General features: G+C 35.8%; 1 protein-coding gene across 4 annotated transcripts in view; it reads left to right on the forward strand.

The window, feature by feature from the left end:
• The window catches only part of LOC111696520 (uncharacterized), a 65,220-nt gene that overhangs the window by 12,096 nt on the left and 32,834 nt on the right, over positions 1–20,290 (forward strand). For 3 of the 4 annotated variants that reach the window (XM_023466133.1, XM_023466134.1, XM_023466132.1), the window contains exon 2: positions 18,235–19,612. In XM_023466133.1, the coding sequence (XP_023321901.1) occupies positions 18,235–19,612 (1,378 nt within the window). Of the gene's footprint in view, positions 1–17,019; positions 17,380–18,234; positions 19,613–20,290 lie in introns of those variants that run through there. The other variant, XM_023466135.1, reaches the window with a different exon arrangement.

Below are 20,290 nucleotides of genomic sequence, written 5' to 3' on the forward strand. Positions count from 1 at the left end.
TTTGATATTTTACCCATGAACTTATAAACTTTTCAATCAAACATTCTGATGATTGAGACAATTTAAAAATTCACGTTGACATGACCTTAAAGAAAATTTTGTTCGTTTTAAAATCGAAAAACCATTCTAATATTTCTTTTTGAGTTTGAGCTACTTTTTCTAGTAATAATTTTAGATTTTATATGTTGCTTTTTAACTTAATTTTTTATAGTTTTAAATTAAAAGAAATCTGTTTTATTGTTAGAGCTATTTCCAAATTTTATCGAAATTTTAATTTTAACTTCCCGGGAGTCAAAAATGTTCAGGCCTGATAGATTAAACCGTTTTGACAAAAAAAGTTAGAAAGTCAATAAGCATTTTCTTGATTGCGTAATCATAATTTCTATACAGCCTTAAACAAGTTTTGAATCTCACTGTACCTATATAAATAATGGCGGAATGCAAAATGGAGATTGCAAATCCACGAATTTAAGATTTAGATAATTTTGCACATTCATCCTGATTCGAAGTGCACAAATGTGCAGTGTAATCTCCTAATTTTAGCAACAGTAACTTTTTAAAAATATTATAAAAAACTAATTAAAAACTATGTTAAGAAATATACTTTTTTCTTTTCAAAATATCAAACTTTGTTGAAATTGTTTTCCTTTGAATTTGAATTTGAGTTTGCTTTTAAAAGTTTTAAAATATCGGTAGTCCCAACAAATACAGGAATTTATGCAAATATTTTAAAATAAAAGGAATTGAGTTTTTGCCACAAATTTAAATTTTCTAATCCCTTTCTTTGCAACCTGCTAGTGTAATTATTTGATATTTCAAACTTAAATTATTTGATCTAACAAAATTCATAGTTTAGATAATATAGGTTTACGGCATCTTAAGATTAGCAAATCAGAGTTTGTGGCGAAGACTCAATTCCTCAGTAAATAATATTTTGTTTAAACTTTGCAACCAACCTTCCCCCCCCCCCTCTTCCCCTCCCATAAATAAAGATGATACCCTAGGGCGGGCAGTACCGCCCACTTAACCAATTTAGATTTATCACTTTTTATCTGAATCCTTGGATCCGTAGCAAGACCTGCTGGTTCAGATGCATATTTAATAATTCAAGATTGCTATTGAATCATCTTTACACTTGAGTATACATTACGTCCAGAAGTCTCCATAAACATGAGACCTTTGAACTATCTTGAAGCACCCTTTACACTTGAGTATAAATTACATACAGAGAGCTCCAAAAACATGAGACCTTTGAACTATCTTGAAGCACTCTTTACGCTTGAGTATACATTACATACAGAGAGCTCCATAAACATGAGACCTTTGAACTATCATGAAGCACCCTTTACACTTGAACATACATTACATCCAGAGAGCTCCATAAACATGAGACCCTTAAATCATATAGAACCCCCTTTACACTTAAATATACATTACATACAGAGGTCTCCATAAACATGAGACCCTTGAACTGTCTTGAAGCACTCTTTACACTTGAGTATACATTACATACAGAGAGCTCCATAAACATGAGACCTTTGAACTATCTTGAAGCACCCGTTACACTTGAGTATAAATTACATCCAGAGGTCTCCGTAATATTGAATCATCTTTACACTTGAGCATAAATTACATACAGAGGGCTCCATAATCATAAATCATATTGAAGCACCCATCAGGTTGCAAAGATAAAGGGATTAGAAAATTTGAAATTGTGGCGAGTGATCAGTTTATAAGAGTCTACTTTCCACACTGTAGGAATCCATGATGAATATGAGTTAATTATTTTTACATTTGCAGTGAAAAATATGCACTTTGTTGACTTTTGATAAGTATACATATATATGGCTTTTTCTTTAGTTTCTTACATTCCATTTTGATTTTGATTTCTGAAAACATCAAATATTTATTTTACCATTTTCCCCTAAAACCATTAATAATAAAAGGTTTCGGAAAACTTGAAACACTATTTATTTATATTTTCAGATGAGAAATATTATTTCAGTTTATCCTCTCTTGAGACAAATAAATGGAGTTTTTGCCACAAACTCAAACGGACAAAAACCTCATTCACAGATTTTCAAGTTTAAAATTAAATATCTTACTTTTTTCACACTTGATGAAGGAGGTAACAGCTACCAAGGAACAGTAACATTTTCCCATAGTTTAGAGTTCATTAGCCAAAGCCCTAAAGAAAAAAACCCTGATGAGTGATAAACTTATTGTTCAGATGGACAGACCTTAAATTGACAGTGAAAATAAAAACTGAAAAATTCATTTAAGTTTGTTTAATTTTGTTCCCCTGTAAGCCTAATATTTTGTTAATTCAATCTTCTCTGCTCGGTAAAATAAAATTGTAAGTTTAAAAAACATTTTGCATATATTAGAAACTTCGATGCATTGATTTTACAACTAGGTTTTTAACCCTATTTCTGCATCTGGAGATGGAAAATGGGGGGGGGGCCCGGGGGTGAGTAGAGGGGGGGTGTCCTTGAAATCTCTAAATCTAGAGCCAGAACTCCTTGTTCTGAATAATCCTCGTCCCTCCAGGAGGCCTGGAAAGGGTTTCTCTGTGTATATTCATGTCACAGGTTCTAGAACATACATGGAGTAATCTTTGGTCTAGGAGACATTTAACTGGAAGTTAATAGTTTTGGTACTATTCAGACATATTTTACTCTAGGATTATATTATTCCAAGCTACCCAAAGGTCTGAATTGATGAATACCGAGAACTAGCTAAACTATACAGACCTGGTTCAACTCTTACTCTAGGATTATATTACTTTAAACTACGCAAAGGTTTGAATTTATGAATACCGAGAAGTAGTTCAACGAGACCTGCCAATAGATCATTTATTATTCAGAGCCTGGTTCAACATCTACTAGTTGCTATGAAATCCAAGCTTAGGTCTAGGAAACATATTAAGCATTTCTCATTTCTCTGATCTAGAGAAGCTCCTCCTGATCTAGTAATAAACACCTTGAGCAGGCCGGGGGATCCAGTAGAAGCTCTTGATCTAGTAAACACCTGGACCAGGCTGGAGGGTCTAGGAGAAGCTTTTGATATAGTAAACACCTGTAGCAGGATGGAAGGTCCAGGTGAAGCTCCTGATCTAGTAAACACTTGTAGCAGGCTGGAGAGTCCAGGAGAAGCTCCGGATCTAGTATCACCTGGAGCAGGCTGGAGGGTCCAGGAGAAGTACCGGATCTAGCAAACACCTGCAGCAGACTGGAAGGTCTAGGAGAAGCTCCTGATCTAGTATCACCTGGAGCAGGCTGGAGGGTCCAGAAGAAGCACCTGATCTAGCAAATACCTGGAGCAGGCTGGCAGGTCCAGGAGTAGCTCCTGATCTAGCAAACACCTGGAGCAGGCTGGAGGGTCAAGGAGTAGCTCCTGATCTGGTAAACAGCTGGAGCAGGCTAGAGGGTCCAGGAGTTGCTCCTGATCTATTAAACACTTGGAGCAGGCTGCAGAGGGTCCAGAATAGCTCCTGATCTAGTAAACACCTGGAGCAGGCTGCAGAGGGTCCAGATTAAGCTCCTGATTTAGTAAACACCTGGAGCTGGCTGGGGGGTTCAAGAGAAGATAATTTGATGAAGTTTGGAGAAAGTTTACTCCTGATACAATAAATAGGGTTTACAGTGGTCAGTGTATAGAGTGGAGATTGATAGATGGATGGTTTGCTAGATGATAGATAATGCTGATGATAAACTGATCATAGATAGATAGAGAGATAGAGAGATAGAGAGAAGTATAGATAGATGAATAACGGTTCAAGAACCACTGTATCCATTGCTCTAAATACTAATTAATAGTACAAAAGATTATAGCAAGGTTGAAGAGTGGAAAAAGATCAGAAAATTCTTAAACCTGTTCTGATTTATTCTAAGATTTAGATTCTCCGGGTACTTTTTGTAATCCGAGTTATAAGTTCTTCTAGTTTTCTGTTTTACGGATCTTCAGGTTTCTTCAGGGTTTCCAGGCTCTCCAGGTTCTCCAGATTCTCTAGTTTCTCCTTCCTTATCCGGGTTTTCTTGATTTCTCAGAGTTCTCAAGGTTTTCGGTATTTAGGTTTACTGATGAAACATGCTCTTTAATCGGGCTCACTGGATTCTCATTCTTTTCCAGGATCATTTAGATATTTGTGTAGGTTCACATTTCTGGAGATTTTTCCAATTTTTCGGTTTAATTTCTGCTTCAAGCCCGCGGCTCAACAATAAACCACAAGCATTTCATCCTTCATTATATTCTCATTGAAGTGTCTCATTTCACGATTTGCTGGGAGCAGAGGAGATGAGAATCGATGTAAGAGGGGTTACAATTTAAATCATACTTTTTGATTTAAAAAAAAAACATAGAAAAAGTTAATAATTATTGTCGCGTTTTTATAAATGAATGAGAAAATTTAAATATATGAATTGAAAGGAAGAAAGGTGAAATAGAATGAAGAAGAAGAAAAGTAAAGGAGGATGAGGAAAAAAAGAAGACAAATCTCCTGTTATGAAATTAAAGTTGTATGACTACGAATTACATGAATTTTATGAAGAAATGAAGGATGTAAATTTTAACAAATAATGTGTCTGGAACTTAGGTTAGGAACTCTTAACCTTAGAAAATCTCCGGAAGCAATCCATTACTCATTTATTTATTTCTCCAACCTTGACCTCTGGCTTCCTTGGACCCCTCCTCACCCCCCCCCCCCCCCCCCCAACCCTTACCCTTAACTTCCCAGTACCATTACTTTTTCTCCCCCCACCTCATCCTCTTTCAACATGTCAACCATTTTTCAAACTTGCGTATTTTTTGCTCTATTCCCGCATTTCTGGATTCATTTTTCTTTCTTCCCCAGGTTGGATGCCAGGCTACGGTTCAGTTTCTTTAGAATTTCATGATTTATGGAAACCAACTGAAGCAGGGTTGTATGAGGATATACGTTAATATACAAGACACAAACAAGGGTCTAAGCTGAGGACTTTTAAATGGAACAAGCTAAAGTCAACTCCAGGCAATGGATTAATTTATTCAAAAGTTCTTATCTCAGGTTTTATCAATTAAACGTTACAATTGATAAGGAAAAAATAGCTTAAAGGGATTTTAGACGCCATTCTAAGTGACTTAATTTAAAAAGGGGTATGCGAAATTCACATTGGTTCACTTTATACCTTCCTCTGATCAATAATATGGAAGATATCGTCGTTATTTTGCTTGAAAAGTGTTAAACAATTTCTGTGGCAGAAATCTGCAAGTTACTTCTATAGAAAACCCACAATTGCATTTAATTAATTTTCAAAATTAAAAATATTAATATCACATTCATTCTTGATCATAAAAACCTTTTAAGATAGCTGTTATAAGCCTAGTCATGTCAACCTTTTTTCTATCATCTATCAATCAATATATTTTTATCATGATTCACCTGTATCTAGGACAGAATAGTAGAGGATTGAATTTCTTCAAACAGAATTGTTAGATACAGATCTACAGTCACTACACACACATTCCTTATATCAGATGGTTGGGAGAGGAGAAAGAGGAAAAATTGTCCAACATTTTTCTTGTTCTATATTTTTACGAAGCAAATCTGTAATATAATTTCATATATTTCATTATTAAATTATCTATAGTAGTCTATCCATGCAAACATTTTTGTATTTCTCTTCGGCACTCAATTAGAAATATTATTTACTTTTTTTACGTTTCATCATAAAAACACCCGTTTTCGTGCTGCAGTAGCCTCTAAATATAATTTGATGGAAGTACTCAAGGAACTGCCTATTTTAACGAAACCTCATCATATTTCAGCAATTATTAGGTTTTAAAGAGACTATTAACGTAATTTCAAGTGACCCTTTATGCAAAGATGGCAATGCCCGATTCACAACGGTACTCTTAGAACCTTTATCTGATCATATTGTCGAACATATTGTCGAACATATTGTCGAACATATTGTCGAACATATTGTCGATTTTCTAGGTTTAAAACTTTTAAATTCTGACAATGGCGATAGATTGTTCTGCAGTAGTAAAGCGCAAGTCACTTTTGCAGTGAAATTGCAATAAAAACAATCAGTTGTAAAAATTTAAAACATTAATATCAATTTATCTTTGGGTACTGTTGTGAATCGAACATTACCATCTTTGCATGAAATTACGATTACAGAGGCCGAATTCAAAAAATTTGAGCCGCGGCTTAAATTTGAGACCCCGCTCAAATGGTTGGCTCCTCTTAAAATTGTATTCAATGTTTAAAGGTTCAATTCGACGCTCAATTGAAACCGGTTTTTGGCGGATTTGAGACGCGGCTCAAATTCATTAAATTCGGACTCTGTCCCTTTAAAGTATTGAATCAGAATGGATCTACTGCACATGCTGTACTGTAAGTTGGAATTAGGAACTATAGATAATTCATAGTCATCTAAAAGTTGCAAGCTCTTGCGCAATAACCGAGAGAAGTTAACCAATTACTTCTATACAAACTAAAGCTAAAAATTAAGATTTTACTAGTGCTTCGAGAAGTACATTTCTAGAAATATAAAAATTATGAGAGAGTTAGTGTGCATAAAATCGAATACCAAGGCGTTGCGACACTTTAAAGTTGACCTACTCTTGAAAATCTATGTAACTTTTCGTAGCAGCCTGGATCTATGTGATTAACTGGAAACTACTTGATAATCAAGTTACTAACTAGAAGACCAGTTTTCTTTAAGTCTGTTTAAACTGTTAGTAGGAAGAGATGAAGAAAAAATCCAAACTGTAAATTAGAATCCTGTAAATCATGAATATCAGGATTATATTGTTATTTCCATATTTCAGGTCTAATCCGGAAAAATTTGCTTGTAATGACTTGATACCGTAATATGACCAGACCGAGGCAACATGTGGCTTGTTTTGTATATTAGGAGTATATACCTGGCTTGTGATTTTGTATCGGTTTGTGGTTTTAATTTGTGTTCAACTATATCGATATCTCTATTGATCTTGACAACTCTGAAATATTGGATTGAGCCTGAGTTAATTGTGTGGATACTGAGCTCGGTCTAGTTCAGGAGAAAATTCATCATTCTAAACCTAGCTCGTATCTAGTTTAACTTTCTTAACAATTATTGGGAGGGGTAGGACCAAGTAAATATGAGGAAGGAGAGAGAGAGGAGGGAAGGAAGGAAGATGTAAAGAAAGAAAAAGAAAGGCGAACGGTCCGGAAAACAAGAAGAAAGAAAAAAACAGAAAGAACAACGGAAAAAAATAAAGAATTAAGAGAAAATATGTGAGAAGGAGAAGAAACAACATCTAGCCAAATATGATCCATTTAGAATTGTTGCCCGTATATATTGGAAGAAAATGAAGAAGATTAGATTGAACCAGGACAGATGGTATTTAGACCAGAGATTCAACCCTCGACAAATATAACTGTGGATCCCCACTATATACTGATAATAATCACGAAATTTTTCTTCAAATTAGAGGAGAGAGAGAGTTTGGAAGGTTTGGATGGTTTTCAAGGGATGGCTCACTTGTTTGAAAATATACATTATATATAAACCAGTTTTTGCAATTAAAAGGACTATAAGCGTAATTTTAAATTAGTCTCTATGCAAAGATAGTAAAGCCCGATTTTGAAAAATGTGGAACGCCATCTTTCTGCCACTAAAAGTGTTTAGTTCTGATAATTCCTCCATTCCTTCTTAAAAGTAAGTAATGCGCAAGTCATTTTTGCGGAGAAACCGCAATGGAAATTAAAACTTTGAATAAACAAAATAATTGAAATCTAATTCACACATGATCAGACAAAGCTTTCAAGGTACCGTTGGATCGGGCATTGACATCTTTGAATAGAGGCTTACTCTCCCTTCTCACGGTGGACTAAGCCAGTGGGGTCGGTCAAATAGGCCTAGGATTAGGCCGGGCATTGAAAAATGTCTGAACGCGCCCTGGGAGTTGTCATAGTTAGCCCTCCGGCGGGACTATGCCAAGAAAATTGACCCCTGTCGTATGTTAGTCTGGGTAGGGAGACATACTGTACAGAATATGGCTACCATAGGATCGGGTCAGTACACGCTGTTATCTGGCAGGCCGGTACAAACTGGGCAGGTCCTGTTCTAACTAAAATTTCCTACGGCCCAGAGTGTTCTAACACTCAAATATGTTTTAAAAGTCCAATACTCTGTTAAATCATTATTCGGTTCATGCTAAATCCAGTTAATTGCTCAAAAAAAGTAAAAATGTGTTTTTGTTTTGCGAATTTAAAATCAGTGTCGAGTCCAATCCCTTTAGCTATAAAACACATATCTACCCAAAAAAGGTGTTGCCCTGAATAACAATTAAACTACAAATAACCTTTAAAGCTCTAGTTATTACCATTCCATACAAGTTTATTTTCATTACAATGTATTTAGATTTATATATTAATATTAGAATAAACATTAGATTCTATGACGGCTTACATGTTCAGAAAATAAAGAATAACGGATAGAACATGAACACAAATATTGATGATAAAAAATAGCTCTTTTCAGACTTAGATATATAGATAGATAGATAGATGGATTGATTGATTGATTAATAAATATAAATAAAGATTATCCACACAGCACAGTATGTTGTAGACTCCGTCCCATATACTGTTTACAATTTTCTTAAATGCACGTAAAAACGTATTGTTATTTAATACCCTTTTAATTATCGAATTCTCATTTAAAAAATGGGAAAATGACACCTGAGATCTCAACCTTTGTGTGCACATTGTTAATCTTGAACGCTTAATCTCGATTCTTAATTTGGGCATTTTTAGATTTGTGGATCAATGCTTGATTCCTCAATTAAAGTTATTACCGCAGGGTATGAACATCACGGGATATTGAAGAGGAATTTAATTAATCCTAAGATCTGAATTAGATGGAGATCAATAATTGATTACGCATTCACAGCACAAAAGGTCTGCAACTTCTGAGTCCGAATTTAATGAATTTGAGCCGCGTCACAAATCCGCCAAAACTGGTTTCATTTGAGCGCCGGCCTAAATATTAAAACATTGAATACATTTTTAAGTGTAACCAACCATATTCGAGCCGCGGCTCCAATTCTTTAAATTCGGCCTCTGCTCATGGTCTTGGTGCGCTTGTTGCACATATATATACTATGATAAATATATCTTTTAAGACCCGGATTTGATTTTTATCTTAAAACTAGGTTTTTCTGGATACCGAAATTGAGGATATAAATATTTTTTGAACATAAGAATTATATATATTTCAGTAAAAAGAAACACCAAAAAAGGAATTTAAAGAATGAATTTAGAACAGTAAATATATCAAATCTTAAATCTATCATGACCAGGAATGTTGCATGGTTTTCCAAACCCTGACACCGTCAGATGTTATTATGTTTTGGTTACAGAGATATTTGCGGAGCAGATGGTGGGGTGGATGAGCTAGGATGGAGAGGAGGATGGTGGGACGGATGAGCTAGGATGGACAGGTGGATGTAGGACAGATGAGCTAGGATGGAGAGGAGGATGGTGGAACGGATGAGCTAGGATGGGCAGGTGGATGTAGGACGGATGAGCTAGGATGGAGAGGAGGATGGTGGGACGGATGAGCTAGGATGGACAGGTGGATGTAGGACGGATGAGCTAGGATGGAGAGGAGGATGGTGGGACGGATGAGCTAGGATGTACAGGTGGATGTAGGACGGATGAGCTAGGATGGAGAGGAGGATGGTGGGACGGATGAGCTAGGATGTACAGGTGGATGTAGGACGGATGAGCTAGGATGGATGGACAGGTGGATGTAAGACGGATGAGCTAGGATGGATTGGAGGATGGTGGAACATATGAGTTAGGATGGATTGGAGGATGGTGGAACATATAAACTAGGATGGATTGGAGGATGGTGGAACATATGAGTTAGGATGGACTGGAGGATGGTGGAACATATGAGTTAGGATGGATAGGAGGATGGTGGAACATATAAACTAGGATGGATTGGAGGATGGTGGAACATATGAGTTAGGATGGACTGGAGGATGGTGGAAGGTTTACAAGGTTTGACGGAGAAAGGGATAAAATTGATGGGGCAAGAAAATTTCTATTGGTTTGAGATTGTTTGGAAGATAAAATAGAAATAAAAAGACATCATAATGAAGATTATTTCCACTACTACAAGATTGCAGTAAAAATAAGAAAGTTGTAAAGTAATCTAACTTGTAAAAGATAAAAGAAACCGCCAACCTAAGAAGGAGTTACGGTCTGAAGTCTTTAATGAAGTTTGATTAATTTTTCAAATATGATCTTTTTGTTGCAAAATACCCCCGTCATTGATGCAAAATTAAGGCTTAAAATTTGTAAGTTTAAAGTCTCTTGTGATCCCAGTTGTGCAGAAATATATTATGCGCGCTCTAATCGCACGGATCATGTTTTCATCAAAGACTTTGCTGTAAAGACGGACTGAAAGTATTATTTATTGTGGGTCTGTGATCAAAGAGCTATCATAAACAATATTATTCTTGACATCTTTCGTTAAAATGTTTCGGCCATTTAAAGAAAGAAGAACAAAATTGTTTTATTCAATTTCTGGTTGATAAAGTTTAAACTGAACTTTAAATAAACAATTGTTTTATTGCTTATAAAAAAGAAGATATTATGATTTTTTTCCAACCACTTTTTAAACCTGAAAAACTGATTTGCTGAACGCCTGAACATATTCGTAAAAGTTTCATGTTTCCAACAATCCTGTTTTTTAGAAACAGTATTAAATTATTTTAACTATTACAATCATAACTTTTAAAAGGGTGCAAAAGTTGGAATAAAGTAATCTTGAAATATCAAAGGTTTACACAAACAGATTGCAAAGATATAGGAGTTAGAAAATCAAAGTTTGTGACAAAAACTCAATTCATATTTATCAACCTTCCTGAAATCACCAGTTTATGACGAAGAACTAATTTTTTTCTTACATGCTTTTAGGGCTGAAATATGATAAAGAGAAATGAGTCTGATTTGAGAACACGGGATAAGTTCATGTCTACGTGTCTCCGGGTTGCGTGACGTGGATTCAAAATTAGAAATTGAACCATTATCCTGACTCCCGTTATTACACTATATATATACAGATAATTTCATACTAAACTCAAACCCAATAATAGTCAGAAGGCCAGGGGGGGGAGGAGGGGAGGAGGGGTTTTGTATTTTGTTATTTTTTTCCATTTTCTTGTAGTAAAAGAGGCATAAATATTTTTAAAAATTGAATCGTAAAAAGTTCAAAATCTTTTTCGGACAAAATGTCAAAAATAATGCAAAAAAATTCATGTTTGAATAATTCCATTATAAAATTTGTAATTTTAAAATTCAGAGCATTTGTTTTCTAAACTAACTAAACCCATAATAAACAAAGGATTGATAAAACACGTGAAGGGTTGGAAGGTTAGCTCTGGGTCGTGAGATCATAAGTTGACAGTAACCCAACCCGGATTAGCGGATCACGGATTAGGAACATAGGGGGGAGAAAAGAGTACAAAGAGCCTAATCTAGAACTTGAAACTAAAAAGTATGGAAGGATTCTTTTTGTTTCATTGTCTTAATTTTGTCCTTCTGTTATGTTTACCTTCTGACTTTGAAACTTATGATAGAAAATTGACGATTTAAAGTTTTAATCTAAAGTAGGGAGATAGTTTAAGAGATTAGGGAGAGGTTTCCCAGGTTGTAGAAGGATAGAGAGGTAGAGGGCTAAGGTGATTGTAGAGAGGTTTACAGAGAGGTAGAGAGTATAAATATGCAAACGAACAAATTAGTTTTCCTATAATGCTTGTATGTAAAATCAAAATTAGAGGAGCTACGAGGTTACAACGTCGTACCCAGTAACGTTGCATAAATTTGAATATTGAAGAGAGGAACAGAGAGGTTTATATATGTATAAAGAGGTAGAGAGGTTTATATATGTAAAGAGAGGAACAGAGAGGTTTATATATGTATAAAGAGGTAGAGAGGTTTATATATGTAAAGAGAGGTGAAGAGGTTTATATATGTATAAAGAGGTAGAGAGGTTTATATATGTAAAGAGAGGTAAAGAGGTTTATATATGTATAAAGAGGTAGAGAGGTTTATAGTTGTATAAAGAGGTAGAGAGGTATATAGATGTATAGAGAGGTTTATAGATGTATAAAGAGGGAGAGAGGTATATAGATGTTTAGAGAGGTAGAGAGGTATATAGATGTTTAGAGAGGTAGAGAGGTATATAGATGCATAGAGAGGTAGAGAGGTATATAGATGTATAGAGAGGTAGAGATGTATATATATGTATAGAGAGTTAGAGAGGTATATAGATGTATAGAGAGGTAGAGAGGTATATAGATGTATAGAGAGGTAGAGAGGTATATAGATTTACAGCGAGGTAGAGAGGTTTATAGATGTTTAGAAGAGGTTTATATATGTATAAAGAGGTAGAGAGGTTTATAGTTGTATAAAGAGGTAGAGAGGTATATAGATGTATAGAGAGGTTTATAGATGTATAAAGAGGGAGAGAGGTATATAGATGTATAGAGAGGTAGAAAGGTATATAGATGTATAGAGAGGTAGAGAGGTATATAGATGTATAGAGAGGTAGAGAGGTTTATATATGTAAAGAGAGGAACAGAGAGGTTTATATATGTATAAAGAGGTAGAGAGGTTTATATATGTAAAGAGAGGTGAAGAGGTTTATATATGTATAAAGAGGTAGAGAGGTTTATATATGTAAAGAGAGGTAAAGAGGTTTATATATGTATAAAGAGGTAGAGAGGTTTATAGTTGTATAAAGAGGTAGAGAGGTATATAGATGTATAGAGAGGTTTATAGATGTATAAAGAGGGAGAGAGGTATATAGATGTTTAGAGAGGTAGAGAGGTATATAGATGTTTAGAGAGGTAGAGAGGTATATAGATGCATAGAGAGGTAGAGAGGTATATAGATGTATAGAGAGGTAGAGATGTATATATATGTATAGAGAGTTAGAGAGGTATATTGTATAGAGAGGTAGAGAGGTATATAGATGTATAGAGAGGTAGATAGGTATATAGATGTATAGAGAGGCAGAGAGGTATATAGATGTATAGAGAGTTAGAGAGGTATATAGATGTATAGCTAGCTAGATTATTCTCCAAGATTATAGAATTCTTCACGAAGTATTGAATCGACACTAGATAAACATTGATTATATATTCTTACAATGGTTTCCAATGTCAAGTGAATTCGACAAATGATATATAAATCCTAACTGGGATATGGGGGGGGGTGGAGAAGAGAAGGTTAAATTAATCTTATCTTTCATAGTATTGTGAAAGTCCAAACAACACCAATTTTAACAAATGAGTAATATCCGGGGAAAATATTAATTTCTCAAACTGTGTCACCTTTGTCCCCTATTATTCTATCCCTGTCGTTTAGAAATAGTATTTTCAATCAAAGGAGTTTCACTTTCCCTAAACTAAATCCATCCTGGCTGTGAAACTTGGAAATATTTGATGAACTATCCAAATAAGTATTTCTGAACGTCTAATAACCCTTATCCCCCCCACAACCATCAACACCCCTCCCAAACACAACCCATAACCATCAACACCCCTCCCAACCCCATATCGCGGCCATCATCGATCGTCTCCGTGTTGTTCAATTTTCTCATAATTATTTTTTTCAAGAATATATCTTTATTAAAATGCCAAGAAAATCAATGAAAGGTAAAAACCTTCTCACATTAATACATTTGACTCTTGTCATCCCTCCCCCCACCTTCAATTCAAGTTTTCTTAAAGGATATTTTCCTGTCTTGCCACAGGATATTTCCCCTGTTTTACTAGGGGTATTTCCCCTTTCTTGTTAGAGATATTTCCCCTGTCATACTAGAGATATATCCCAAGTCTTGTTAGAGATATTTCCCCTGTCTTTCTAGAGATATTTCCCCTGTCTTGTTAGAGATATTTCCAGGTCATACTAGAGATATATCCCAAGTCTTGTTAGAGATATTTCCCCTGTCATACTAGAGATATATCCCAAGTCTTGTTAGAGATATTTCCCCTGTCTTTCTAGAGATATTTCCCCTGTCTTGCGGGAGAATATATCCTCTGTCAACTAGACGATATTTCCCCTATCTTGCTAAGAGGATATTTCCCCTGTCTTACTAGAGGATATTTCCCCTGTCTTACTAGGGATATTTCCCCTGTCTTGCTGGAGAATATTTACCCTGTCAACTAGAGGATACTTCCCCTGTCTTACTAGGTATATTTTCCCATGTTAAGTCCAAGGTTGAAATCACCAGTTTATGAATGCTCTGAAGGATAAAGGTAGAGGATGTTTCATCATGTTAACGTAACAAATGTTAAGATGAAAGCCTGAAATTATTCAGGAGCCTGGAGACCGATTAAGGGAACAAATCTAGCAATGGAACCGATTATCAATCAATTAGTGACACATCATTGAATGAATTGAATCTCTCTAGTGTTTGGAATGATATGCTACCAAGGGGGGGGGGGGGTTCAACTTCTTAATTTTCTATCTGTACTAAGGTGAGTCGGTGAAGCGTGGCTGATTAAATATATTGTGTCAAGTCTAAATGAGCGTATACGTATTTTATAGAAGAAAAGAAGGATAGAAGAAGAAGAGAAGAGAAGGTGGAGGATATGAGAAGAAGAGAAGAAAAGGAGAAGGATAGGAGAAGAAGAGAAGAAAAGGAGGAGAGGATAGGAGGATAGGAGAAGAAGAGAAGAGAAGGTGGTCGATATGAGAAGAAGAGAAGAAAAGGATAGGAGAAGAAGAGAAGAGAAGGAGGAGGATATGAGAAGAAGAGAAGAAAAGGAGAAGGATATGAGAAGAAGAGGAGAAGATAAGGAGAGGATAGGAGGAAAGGAAAAGAAAAGAAGAAAAGTAGGAAGATAGGAGGAAAAGGGAAGAAAAGGTTGAGGATAGGAGAAGAAGAGAAGAAAAGGAGGAGGATAGGAAAAGAAGATAAGATAAGAAGGAGTATAGGAGGAAAGGGAAGATAAGAAGAAGTATAGGAGGACAGGGAAGATAAGAAAAAGTATAGGAGGAAATGGGAAGAAAAGGAGAAGGATAGGAAAAAAAATAAGATAAGAAGGAGTATAGGAGGAGAAGGGAAGAAAAGGAGGAGGATATGAGAAGAAGAGACGAAAAGGAGGAGTATAGGAGAAGAAGAGAAGAACAGGAGGAGTATAGGAGAAGAAGAGAAGAAAAGGAGGAGGATAGGAGAAGAAGAGAAGAAAAGGAGGAGAAAAGGAGAAGAAGAGAAGAAAAGGAGGAGTATAGGAGAAGAAGAGAAGAAAAGGAGGAGTATAGGAGAAGAAGAGAAGAACAGGAGGGGTATAGGAGAAGAAGAGACGAAAAGGAGGAGTATAGGAGAAGAAGAGAAGAAAAGGAGAAGAAAAGGAGAAGAAGAGAAGAAAAGGATGAGTATAGGAGAAGAAGAGAAGAACAGTAGGAGGATAGGAGAAGAAGAGAAGAAAAGGAGGAGGATAGGAGAAGAAGAGAAGAAAAGGAGGAAGATAGGAGAAGAAAAGGAGGAGGATAGGAGAAGAAGAATGGTCATAATTGGGGTTGAATAATGACATTGCAAATATATTACAACTACATGGATATGATAATTGGAATAATGAGAACATTACAAAACAGCAGCTGATACTATGAATTATACTGAATCATTCTTGATATAGAAATCATTTTATAAGATCATGTTATGTTTGCAGACTTTTGTCCCAGTGTAAATCCTACTAAGGGAGTTTGTATCAAACAATTCATCCTATATTTTTCTAGTATCCTATCAATGGCATTTTTTAAATTCCAAAATTTGGATTTTTTTTAGTTTTGTATCCATTTACATCCTATTGTTATCATGTTATCATAATAATTCATGTGTGATGTGTTTCTTCTGCTTTTTTCCTTTAAATATATCCTTATATTCTGGTCTATAATATGGTAGATACCTGTTCAATAGCTGGATCTAGATATCCTGATATTCTGGTCTATAATATGATAGATACCTGTTCTATATCTGGATAGATATCCTTATATTCTGGTCTATAATATGGTAGATACCTGTTCTATATCTGAATAGATATCCTGATATTCTGGTCTATAATATGGTGATATCTGTACCATAGCTGGATAGATATCCTGATATTCTGGTCTATAATATGGTAGATACCTGTACTAAAGCTGGATAGATATCCTGATATCCTGGTCTATAATATGGTAGATACCTGTACCATAGCTGGATAGATATCCTGATATCCTGGTCTATAATATGGTAGATACCTGTTCTAAATCTGGATAGATATCTTGATATTCTGGTCTATAATATGGTAAATACCTGTACCATAGCTGGATAGATATCCTGATATCCTGATCTATAATATGGCAGATACCTGTACCATAGCTGGATAGATATCCTGATATTCTGGTCTATAATATGGTAGATACCTGTACCATAGCTGGATAGATATCCTGATATTCTGGTCTATAATATGGTAGATACCTGTACTATATCTGGACAGATATCCTGATATCCTGGTATATAATATGGTAGATACCTGTACCATAGCTGGATAAATATCCTGATATCCTGGTCTATAATATGGTAGATACCTGTACCATAGCTGGATAGATATCCTAATATCCTGGTCTATAATATGGTAAATACCTGTACTATATCTGGACAGATATCCTAATATCCTGGTCTATAATATGGTAGATACCTGTACCATAGCTGGATAGATATCCTGATATCCTGGTCTATAATATGGTAGATACCTGTTGGATAGATATCCTGATATCCTGGTCTATAATATGGTAGATACCTGTACAATAGCTGGATAGATATCCTGATATCCTGGTCTATAATATGGTAGATACCTGTGTACTACAGCTGGATATACTGATACCCTGGTCTATAATATGGTAGATACCTGTATGTATAGTGAGAGTGAAACCAGGGCACTAAGGTAGCACGACGCGCGTATGCACGGCGAGTACTGAGTACATTTATACTTCAGTCGACAGTCAGATGTTGAACTTAGAGATGGAAACATGACGCAGTGAGCTCCAGTCCAGGAGCCGAGGATGCGTATTTATACAATTACAATACATTGGTGATTTATTCGTATAGTTAAACGGTAGACAAATTCATCTCAATATAGGAAAATAGTCCTAGAGTAAAATGTTGTATTTAAACGAGAGAAAATAGTGAAATCTTAGAAAATATTCCTTCAGAAGCTTAAAGTCATGATGCTTGAGTAAGTCAAGTGGAGAAAACTAGTGCTTAAACTATATTTTTGGTAGCCAGGGTACCAAGTACGTATAAGATTCTAAAATGGAGCGCAAATAAACCAGACAATATGATTGTAAGTATAAATAAAGTTTTAATGTTTATTACATTATTATGAATTTTAAAAACTAAATGTTCTGGTCAACTGCTCCGTACACTTTTTTACGATAATGGTCGGTGTTTTAATGAATACAAAGAAGACGACTTTTTATTAAAGTTTCAATTTATAACAAGGTTTTTAAAATAACAAGTTTACTAGTTACTAAAGAGAAGCTTGTGAAATTGACAGCTTCTTCTTGTTTATATGCTTACGTGTATCCATGCTGATTAGAACCTTGGTAGAAATCAAAATTGAATTCTAAAGATATCTTCAGTGTAATGATATAACCATGACGACTGTATGTAACGTGATCCTGATATTTTGGTTGATGATTGTTGACAAACTGTCTTTCAATGATGTCATATTCTATCTGGTACAATGCACTTTGAAGATGACGTTATTTACAGCTTGGTTTAAGGGTTAGAACGGGTGTGTCAAACTTAGCATTTTGCCAATCTTGTTTGTTCATAGAAAACTTGTAATAAAAACCAGAATTGGTGTTAACTCTCTTTTAAACTCTAGCAGGACGTTTATCGTTAATAGATTTTTAGCTTACTATCATTCTTTAACATTTATTCACATTTATTTGTCTCAAAGTACTGAAACAAAAACCCTGAAGTGAAAGTAGTATTAAAAGTGCAGTAAAGTCTGTTATTCAATTTAAGATTATCGTTGGAAGCTTTCAGAATTTTAAACTTTTATTTGATCTTCTCTGAATTATTTTAAAAGTTTGAATGAATTATTGAATAAATCCATTTCCAGCCTTTAATCTAGTTCCTCAACTCAGAACGAAGATATTTAGAATCAAAATCTAAAATATTTTTTTTTCAGGAACAGAGGAAACGAAGTTTTGCGGAGAAAATCAGCCGAACCCTGGATAAGATTGCAGCTGTCACAGTCAGGGATCCGGAGCCAAGAAGAGAGATTCTTCCGGCTCCGATATATCCTGTGTATCCGGGATATAATCCCGGATATAGAACTGTACGGGGCCCACATGGTGTAAATTATCAGTATGTATATGGTGGTTGGGACCCGGGGGTTTATGGGTTTCCAGTTGAATATATCTCAACACCTTCTCCTCCTCATCCTGTTAACTCCAGGTTCTACTGCAGGTGTCTGGAGTCTGGCAAAGATTCTGTTAGGAGTAGACCTGGCTCCAGGTGCAGAAAATGTAACCTGGAACGTTTTTCCGGGTTTTCCTCTCAAGCTCTACGAAATACAAACAGACCAAAGCTGCCGATGTCTCTGAGTCCTTCTCCGGAGTCTCGTCCTACCTACGAGTTCAGGAACAGGCGCCCTTCTCCAGGTCCTAGGGATCCATATGATTACATCCGACGGACTCGACTAAAGGCTGATGAATGGGATACATACTGGGATCAAACCCAGATGGAAAACAAACCTAGAAAACAAACCAAAAATAATTCAAATCTGAGTCACGGTCATTCGACCCCCACTAATGAATTAAAGAATGGAAGAACGGAGAGAACTAGTAATCAGGACACGGTTAAACATTCTCTCTCCGCTCTCTCTTGTGAGGATGAGGACCCAGAACCGGAATCTAAACCCATTTCCAATCCTGCCCGGAGTGTTGAAATTCCAAATTCGAACCAAGGAGATAAAAATCTACAAAGTGAGGAGGCGGGTTCAACTGATCCAGAATCTCTCCCACCGGAAAACACTACCGGAGAAGAGGTAGAGGATGAACCCGATGTGTTCGCGGATCTAGTTTCCATGAAATCCCGACTAACCGCTGCAGAGATTCGGTATAGGAAATATCAACGACGTAAACCTCTACGAAAGGTTGCTCTTCAGCTTGAGGATGTTATAATAGAGGAGAGCGAAGACGATCTTGCAGCAGACTCCAACGAGGAGATCTACTGCTCTCTCCCAACCCTGGAGGAGGATTGTGAACGATCACGGAGCTCAAGTGATGACGAGTTAGGACTCGGAAAGTTTAAAGTAGTTTCGACCAATTTCGCGGACGAAATCTTGTCCGAAATCTACGGAAATATAGGATCTCCCGGATCTTGGCGGGATGCATCCTTGTCTCCGAGATCTATGGCAGACGAGATACTCCAGGAACTATATGGAACTACCGGAGATCAAACATACGATGAGGATGAGGAGGAGAATGATGATGGAGAGAATGGGATGGAAGTTTTCAATCCAAACCTTGTTAGATTGTCTACAGAACCTTCCTGTTTACAAGGTATGCTCCGGGTCTAGTATATTTCCTAAATGACTTGAATATTTTAAACCTGAGACATATGTTTCTCAATTATACATCCGCTGTATCTATGCCTGTAAACATATGTATATTTTGGGATATATACAAGGTGGTATACAGGCGCGTACACAGGATTTTAGCCAGGGGGGGGCAAGATTTCGCGCGAAGCGCGAAAAAAATTTTTTTGCCCCCCCCTGGCTGTTTTTTGCCCCCCCCTGGAATTGTTTTGTTCAAAAAGTCAATTAAAACCATAAAAATACACCAAAAAGACTACATTTTTGGGTGTTACTAACCTTATAGAGTCTAAAATTTATACTAAAATTTATTCCTTTGCTCGAAAAACTAACTTTAACTTTTTAACTTTATAAATTTATAAATTTATCACTTAACTCCATCACAGCTAACTAAATCAATAATCACAGCATCATTAAAAAATCATATTTTCACTAATAAACGAAATTTCTTCTGAAATTTGTAGATAGAATTTTACTCCATCTACATATTCATAAACTCTTTTAAGCTTCAATTTTCTTGGATTTGCTTGCACAAACATTTCAATAATTTTCTCAGAAGTGAGCCATAAGTGCAAGATCGTTAGGTCTGCTCTCCGTCATAGTACATCTTGTGTAATGAAGTATTCTCTTTAGAAGGCTAAAACTT

Source organism: Eurytemora carolleeae, unplaced genomic scaffold (assembly GCF_000591075.1).
Source record: "Eurytemora carolleeae unplaced genomic scaffold, Eaff_2.0 scaffold211, whole genome shotgun sequence".
Classification (NCBI taxonomy): Eukaryota; Metazoa; Arthropoda; class Copepoda; order Calanoida; family Temoridae; genus Eurytemora; species Eurytemora carolleeae.